The 8,763-nt window shown below is 49.2% G+C and overlaps 2 protein-coding genes across 2 annotated transcripts; one reads left to right on the plus strand and one right to left on the minus strand.

Moving 5' to 3' along the window:
- The first annotated feature begins 182 nt into the window (after window positions 1-182).
- LOC120822838 (guanine nucleotide-binding protein G(q) subunit alpha) lies at window positions 183-3,178 on the plus strand. Its single transcript, XM_040182780.2, has 7 exons — window positions 183-452; window positions 1,017-1,201; window positions 1,282-1,436; window positions 1,556-1,684; window positions 1,882-2,011; window positions 2,173-2,326; window positions 2,751-3,178. Exons 1-7 carry the CDS (start codon window positions 329-331, stop codon window positions 2,939-2,941), a joined length of 1,068 nt encoding a protein of 355 aa, XP_040038714.2. The 5' UTR covers window positions 183-328; the 3' UTR covers window positions 2,942-3,178.
- Window positions 3,179-3,474: 296 nt separating this feature from the next.
- On the minus strand, window positions 3,475-8,190 carry LOC120822843 (myelin-oligodendrocyte glycoprotein). Its single transcript, XM_040182787.2, has 5 exons — window positions 8,056-8,190; window positions 4,949-5,326; window positions 4,786-4,863; window positions 4,442-4,569; window positions 3,475-4,359 (listed from the first exon to the last, which is right to left on the minus strand). The coding sequence occupies exons 1-5, from the start codon at window positions 8,138-8,140 to the stop codon at window positions 4,300-4,302; spliced, it is 729 nt and encodes a 242-aa protein (XP_040038721.2). The 5' UTR covers window positions 8,141-8,190; the 3' UTR covers window positions 3,475-4,299.
- Between the last annotated feature and the right edge of the window lie 573 nt (window positions 8,191-8,763).

Below are 8,763 nucleotides of genomic sequence, written 5' to 3' on the forward strand. Positions count from 1 at the left end.
ACCTTTAATATTCTCATGTTTTTCAACAATATTTGTGCTTGTGAAATCCTGTACAACAATCATGTATAAATGTCAGAATGCAGAGTAATAATCACACTCACTAATGAGGTAAAAGCTCCCCCTGCACAAGAACTCCCTGTTTTTTGTGAACCCTGAGCAGAGTCACCGATAATGTGCACGTAATTCATCTTTATCCCAAACATCTGCACCCAGTGAGAGTCCTCTCCCATCACGGGTTAAAAAGCTTGTCCTCCGGGAGGAGGAGCAGCAGCAGGAATCGTGGTCCTCCTCCGGGTACCCGTCTGCCCCCCCCCCACACTGAGCAGCCATGGCCCTCAGCTGGTGCCTCGGGCCGGAGGCCAAGGAGGCCCGGAGGATCAACGAGGAGATCGAGAGGCGTCTGCGCCGCGAGGAGAAGGAGTCCAGACGGGAATACAAGCTGCTGCTGCTCGGTGAGGAAACTCTACTCCCAGATTATTATTACTACCACGTTTACATCTGAAATATGCCACATGCGTTACGTCTACATCACGGCATTCATTCATGAACCAAGGGTTGTTTTGTACGTACAATCTGTGAAGTACAAATAAAGAGCCAAGTTTCCTGGAGAAGATATAAATGATTGTATAGAACGTCTCCTACTTGATAACAGTAAAATAAGGCTTAAGAATTCATATTAAAGTAACATACTTTGCTTATGAATAGAACAGATGCTGCATAATTTGTACATTTTAATGTCCTCGAGTCGTATTGCTGTGGTATTGCTTCATTGGGGGGGCTTTAAGGGGGGGGGGTCCGCCTCTTCCCGACTTTGCTCACTTGACAAACGACAGCTGGTGGAAGTGGACTGCAGCTGTAAACATCAGCGAAGGAGATGGAACCCAGGGGAGGAAGACGCGGGTCCCTGCAGCAGCTCTCGGGTTTTGAAGTGTGACCAGTGAGAAAGTGAAATGGTTCCACGTTCGCGTGACTTAAACGCCTCGCGGTCGTTCCCCCCGCGGCGTGCTGGTGGCCAGGAACTGGCGAGAGCGGGAAGAGCACCTTCATCAAGCAGATGAGGATCATCCACGGCCGCGGCTACTCCGCCGACGAGAAGGCCGGCTTCGCCAGGCTCGTCCGCCAGAACGTCCTCGCGGCCATGCAGGCCCTGATCCGGGCCATGGACTCCCTAGGGATCCCCTACCAGCGGGACCGCAGCCAGGTAGACTCAGAGGAGGGCTGGGAGAACTGAGACGGGACGGGACTAATCCATCTGTGCTGTTCCTGGTGTCCGTTGCTCAGGCCGACGCCAGGATGCTCCTGGCCGTGGACGCCGTCAGCGTGGCGGCCCTAACGGACTCCCAGGCGGACGCCGTCCGCGGCCTGTGGGGCGACCCGGGGGTCCAGCGGTGCTTCGGTCTGAAGAGGAAGTACCAGCTGTCGGACTCGGCTAAGTAGTGAGCGTCACACTTCTTTCTTCTGTCTGTCTGAGGCTCCCAGAGGCTGAAGAGGCACCAGCGAAGGTTTTTTCTTTTTAGTGAGTCTCGCTTCCATCTTCTTTGATCCGTTTCGACAGCTTTCTGGACGATGTGCAGCGAATATCTGACGCTTCCTACATGCCGACCGAGCAGGACGTCCTGAGGGTCCGGGTGCCCACAACGGGGGTCACAGAGTACCCCTTCGACATGGAGGATGCGGTGTTCAGGTGAGGGTTTGGTTCACATTTGGGTAAAATGACTCAAACATTGTCACGACCCATGACCTTCATGAATGGAACCAGCAGGGGGCAGCAATGGTCCAGACGTGACTTTTTAAATCAGAGCGCGTGATGCTTCGAACACAGATGAATCGACACAGCGGCCCTCAAAGTGGCGCCCTGATGATTTGACCCCGTGGCTGCAGGATGGTGGATGTGGGCGGCCAGCGGTCCGAGAGGAGGAAGTGGATTCACTGTTTTGAGGAGGTCACTTCCGTCCTGTTCCTGGCGGCAATCAGCGAGTACGACGAGGTCCTCCTCGAGTCCGTCCGTGAGGTGAGTCCTCCTGCCCCCCGAGGATCCTTGTGTCCTTTTGATGAGGACCTTGAGTTCTGTAGAGCGGAGCACAGCTGCTGGATGAGGAACATCTCGCTCTGACGCGGTGAGCTCAGGTGGCCTGTAGGGGGGGTTCAGTGTTTCCTTTGTGTTCCTCACAGAACCGCCTGGAGGAGAGCCTGGCTCTGTTCTGGGTCATCATCACCACAAAGTGGCTGCAACAGGCCTCCGTCATCTTGTTTCTCAACAAGATGGATCTGCTGGAGGAGAAGATCCTGCACTCGCACTTGGCCGACTACTTTCCCGAGTACGATGGTGAGGGTCAGCGCGACGGCGGCTCAGTATAAGAGTCTCTGTCTGCCGCTGGTTGGTTCAGAAACGCCGTCTTCAAAGAGACCAAACGCATTATTAACTTTTCAGTAACCGTCCGTGGTTACAAACACCAAAGTCAGCATTCAGCTGCTTTGTGGTCCCACTTGATTTGCTCTAAACTTTCATTTCTGATTTCTGACGATTATGCAATAATTGGAGCGATATTTAACGTTAGCTTAACGCTAACGTGCTCAACGTGTACAACGTCATGCTAACGTTAACTTGGTTAACGTTAGCATCGCAACCTCAGATAGTCCAGCTTGATTAAATGCATGTTTCTTTGGAAAAGAGGTCACAGTCTTGTGTCCTCTATCTTTCATGCGTCCCCCCCCCGGTGTCTCCGGCGGGCCCCTTCTCTTTCCACCAGGTCCCCGGCGGGACGTCGAAGCGGCGCAAGAATTCTTTCTGGAAAAGTTTGTCGGCCTCAATCCCCGCGAGGACACCGTGATCACCTCCCACTTCACCTGCGCCACGGACACCGACAACATCCGCTTCATCTTCAGGGCGGTGAAGAACCACATCTTCTTCAACTACGTGGAAAACTTCAGGCTCATCTAGGAGGCGACGGGGAGGAGTGGAGCGGCCACTCGCTCGGCGATGAAGACAATAGCCGACAGCTTTGGTGACACCGCAGGCCAATGAGGGACTTGCTAACTGCACGCCGACACCGTGGCGACCATCATTACTGCATGACACGACCTCTGTGATGACCTTTTAATGACGTTTCTGCTTCCAATGGTTCTATGTGAAGCACTTGAATGCTGTACAAATAAAATGGCCGTGCCTGTGAATCACATACGTGTCTCACACACCTCTCACCCCCACATGGGGGTCTTTCCCCTACAATAGCTGAAGGAGGGGAAAGACATTACATGACTGAGGACACAAATCTAAACTGGGCCTCCACATGAGTGATAATACAGGCTCACATATATATTTATCCCTTAAATGTGTCAGCGATGCTTCCATATTTACCGTTATGTGACACGTGGCCAGCAGTCACAAGGGGAACATTTATTATCTCATGACTGAGGGCAGGAAGCGTGTCGACATGGACCTCCAGCAGAGACACAAACATCTACACACTGAAGTGACGTTGTAATGTCTTTATTTGACACGCTTTAACATTATAGAGCAAATGTTTTAATTCAGTGCTTGAATGGACGGAGGGAAAAGGCGCAGCGATCAAAAGGCACTTTCAGGAAGTTGAGAGCAGTTTGTGAGTTTTAAATAAATCGCACATGTCATCAGTATGAATAAATAAGAAAAACGTCCAACAGGAAGATGGTTTGTAACAGATATTCAGTCATTTAAATCTGGTTGCACCAAAAGAACAAAGTAAACATCAAACGGTTTCCAGGAACGTGACAGAACATCATTCAAAAAAGTGACAGTCAAATCCGCTTTGCTTCAGGACTGTAATCTACAACATTTACTTAGTCATTAAACACCAAATCACTCACTGATCGTTTTCATCACAGTGCAAGAGGCCACTTCGCATCAGTTTAATTCAAATGAATTAAAGCGGCTCATGGAGACGCAGCAGGTTTTCATCTTTAGTAAAACCAACGTCTGAACTTCATCGCTGCAAAAACATGCAAAATACCAACAGACTTCATGTGTCGTTACAGCAACAAAACGCACAACAACAGGGAACAAAAACCTCCAACGCAAATTGTGCCCTTACTCTTTAAAGGCAACACGATGCTAAGCTAACAGAGCTAAACCATCTCGTGGAGATGAAGAGACTGTTCACGGCTCCTCTTCCTCACCGTCTCAACCGAAACGTGTGCAGCAACGACAAACATCCGCACCTTTTTTTTTCCTTCTTTAGAGTCTTCAAATGGACCCACAGGCCTGCTGGGCCTTCGTAGTGATCCGGAGTGTGTTGGGGGGGGGGGGACCAGGGGAGGTCCTCACGGATGGTTCTCACCCACCTCGAGCGGGTCGGTTGCAGCGCCGTCGCACTCGGGACGCTGTGGGAACAATGAAAGAAGTGAGATTACAAAAGAAACGCGATAGCACAACTAGCAGTATGTAAACATTTGCTTCTCTTACGTTGTCTCTGAGGCGCTTAAGTGAACATGTGACTGCCCCCCCCAGGACCCCCGGGACCAGCAGGACCCCCAGGACCAGCAGGACGCAGAAGGCCCCCGAGATCAGAGCGCCCAGGTAGAGCCGACCACCTGACGACGACAGACAAAAGGCTTCAGTCGCTGGTTACGAACAGCAGACTGTGTGAGACACGTGTCGATGTGGTCGTCATGGCAACGCCCTGGTTTGTGTCCTTATTAAAGCCTCAAGTTCAACATCTAACATCTCACATCCAGTGGAAGTGACTGAAGGGTGTAGACCTGTCAATCAGTGCAGCCCCGCCCCGCAGCATCCCCTGCTTTCCTCACCTGTATCGGCCTCCTCATCTGGATTGGGGAGACTTTGGGGATCCAGATGAATCTTCGTCTCATCATCATCATCTTGTTCTGAAAAACCACAAGTTTAAATGATGGTCTGCAAAAAGTGTGGAACGTTCTGTGGACAGAAGCGGTGCTGGAGGGACGCGCTCACCAACCAGCAGCTCTACGACCAGCTCCTTCAGCGGGCCGGGCAACTTGGGGATGTGACATCTGTAGCGTCCCTGGTCGGCCGCCGTCACTCGCTTGATCCGGAGTGAAACGTCTCCGTCTTTCAGGGCGTCCGCGAGCAGCTCCGTCCTCCCGGCGAACGCCTGGATCTTCATGTCGGGGACCTCGCTGCCGCCGCGGTAGAGGTGCACGTAGCCGACCCGGCTCAGCGGATCGGTGGGGTCGGGCTTCAGGTCGGCCATGGACCACTCCAGCGTCAGGCTCACCACGTCGAAGGCGGGCTGCAGGCGGCACGGCAGGACGGCGTCGGCGCCCGGAGACGCCACGACCGGCTGGCTCGGCCCGACGAGCAGAGGTCCATCTGGAACACGAGGAGGCACAGAGCAAAGAATTAAGTAAAGCGGGTTCTACGAATGATCAACAGCAGGAACCTTCTGAAGAAAACAACTACAGACCGGTCTCTCTTCTTCCCTTCTTGTCCAAAACCCTTGAACGTGCTATCTTTAATCAACTCTCCTCTTATCTTCACTGTAACAACCTCCTTGACCCCCACCAGTCAGGTTTCAAGGCAGGCCACTCTACAGAGACTGCTCTCCTTGCTGTCTCTGAGCAACTCCACACTGCTAGAGCCGCCTCTCTCTCCTCTGTCCTCATCCTTCTGGACCTCTCTGCTGCATTTGACACGGTCAACCACCAGATCCTTATTTCCTCCCTTCAAGAACTTGGTGTCACAGGCTCTGCTCTCTCCCTTCTCTCGTCCTACCTCGATGGCCGCACCTACCGGGTAACCTGGCGAGGATCTGTCTCGGAACCGTGTCCTCTTACTACTGGAGTTCCTCAGGGTTCCGTGCTGGGTCCCCTCCTGTTTTCGCTTTACACCAACTCTCTTGGCGCTGTCATTCGCTCGCATGGCTTCTCCTACCACAGCTATGCCGATGACACCCAACTAATTCTCTCCTTCCCTCGCTCGGACACCCAGGTGGCGGCTCGGATCTCTGCCTGTCTAACTGACATCTCTCAGTGGATGTCCGCCCACCATCTGAAAATCAACCCCGACAAGACTGAACTACTTCTCTTTCCCGGAAAAGATTCGCTTACCCAGGACCTGACAGTCAACTTTGGAAACTCTGTGCTAACGCCCACTTCGACTGCTAAGAACCTCGGCGTCACACTCGACAACCAACTCTCCCTGACTCCCAACATCACTGCGACAACGCGATCCTGTAGATACACGCTCTACAACATCAGGAGAATACGTCCCCTTCTCACTCAGAAGGCAGCGCAGGTACTGATTCAGGCTCTTGTCATCTCCCGCCTGGACTACTGCAACTCCCTCCTGGCAGGTCTCCCTGCCACCGCCATTCGACCTCTGCAGCTCATTCAGAATGCAGCAGCTCGACTGGTCTTCAACCTTCCGAAATTCTCCCACACTACTCCACTCCTCCGCTCTCTTCACTGGCTACCGGTGGCCGCCCGCATCCAGTTCAAAACACTGGTGCTCACGTACCATGCTGTGAATGGATCGGGTCCAGCTTACATCCAGGACATGGTCAAACCCTACATCCCAACCCGCACTCTCCGCTCTGCATCTGCAAAACTACTCGTCCCTCCCTCACTGAGAGCAAAACACTCGACTAGGTCTCGACTCTTCGCTGTCCTTGCGCCGAAATGGTGGAACGCGCTCTCTGAAGACATCAGGACCGCAGAGAGCCTTCACATCTTCCGCCGCAAACTAAAGACACACCTCTTCAGACTCTACCTCGACTAAAGACTAACAAATTGCAGCACTTAAATTGTACTTGTGACGTCACTCATCTATAGCAAATTGTAAATTCGCTTATTTGAGGAAATTGCACTTTCTTGTTTCTTGTTCTCCTGAGTTTGTACCCTATGGTTGAATGCACTTATTGTACGTCGCTTTGGATAAAAGCGTCAGCTAAATGACATGTAATGTAATGTAATGTAATGTAATGTAATGTAATGTTCGGTCCACTAGTGCTGAACAAGCAAACTGAAAAAAAGATATTATACGTAGAAAAGAAAACAGTCCAAACAAAGACTTTTAGATCTACGTCACATAAATCAAAGACCAGCTGATTTTTTCCTGCTCCAACAGTTGGAGTCACAAGGGCAGTGACTTTGCAGTTATGATTCCGCCTGATCGAAGTCACAAGATGCTTCCATCCTCAGGGTTATGAATGCAGTTTTAGTCAAAATTAATGAATAAATACGTAAATACATGAAATATGCATTTGAAATACATCATGAAATAAATAAATGAGGCAATAAATACATTTAATTATTTCATGGTACTTTTATTTCATAATGCCACTTTTCATTTCCAGAGTCGAGTATGAAATAAAAGTACCATGAAATAATTAATTGTATTTAATATGTATTTATTGCCTCATTTATTTCTTTCATGATGTATTTCAAATGCATATATTTCATGTATTAACGTATTTATTTAATTTTGACTAAAACGGCATTCCGTCCTCAGGGTGACCCAATAACCAGCAGCCACAATGACGCTACAGTGGCCCGGAAGGGACAAACCCTGAGGCTGTGAATCCCCCACTGGAGCCAATTAGAGGCGTAAAAGAACCAGAGATTAGATTCGATTAGGAACAAGAGATCATCCTGCTGTGACTCACATCGGACCGGTTTAATTGTTAGAAACGTTACATCTTTTTGAATATGTGGGGAAAAAAGTAGTTTGGTTTAACGCCACTAAAAAGGTGTAATGTACAAATCTCGTAAAGAGGTTTTAGAGAAGCGAACCAACCGACTCTGAAACGAGGAGTATGACAATGAACAGGAAGCCAACTTTAGCCCGCTTACAGTAACCCGGGTTAATGTTGGTCAGCCGGTACTAAACGGCTCAATAAGAAAAGGAAACACACACTAACCGGACTATTCCTCCTCACGGATCCGAACTACCGGTTTCTAGTCAGACCGCGTGAGCGACACGTGCGCACAGAACGAATGAATGAACGAATGAATGAATGAATGAATGAATGAACGAATGAATGAATGAATGAATGAACGAATGAATGGTAACCGGAAAGTACCGTAAAAAGCCGAACTCACCGTTAAACTGCGTCCGGTCCGCGGAACTGAAGCCCGAACACAGGGCGAGGAGCGCGAGCGCGAGGACACGCGGACACGGAGACATCCAGCGGACTGTTTGAACGGCGCGTCTCGTAGCGACCGCGTTAAAAAGCACGTAGTGACGTCAGGGCGACGTCAACGTCACTTTATTTTATTAGCGTCACAACATAACAACCGCGTGACTGTGAAAACAACAGTTTTATAAAAACAGTAACACACAGACTTCAAGTGTTCCCGTTAATTCTAAACAGAAACGTATTGATTTGGGTCCCAATGAAAGTTTGTGTTCATTTACTTTTAGACTTGTTGTCTGTTCACATAACTCGTCTGTGATTATTGGTCACAATAATATTATTAAATAAAACATAAAGAAATGAAAACAATAATGACTTACTTACAAACTAAAATCAATAATTATTCAAACAAAGCTTGTTTTTTTCAAATGATCAAATGCATTGAACACTTGTGTTTATTAAGAACATGAAATAAGACAAGTGGAATCCTTAAGTTATCAGTCTGAAGCCGAAATATTAACTAAATAATTCCAGAGAAAAGAATGAAGCAAATGCTTCAAATCTTTGGAAATGGGAGCAGGCATGAAAATATAATATATATACATATTGTTTTTAATATTATATTCACAAAAGAGGGGTTCAGCTGACCTCTGACCTTCTTCTGCTCATTAAC

Source organism: Gasterosteus aculeatus, chromosome 7 (assembly GCF_964276395.1).
Source record: "Gasterosteus aculeatus chromosome 7, fGasAcu3.hap1.1, whole genome shotgun sequence".
Classification (NCBI taxonomy): Eukaryota; Metazoa; Chordata; class Actinopteri; order Perciformes; family Gasterosteidae; genus Gasterosteus; species Gasterosteus aculeatus.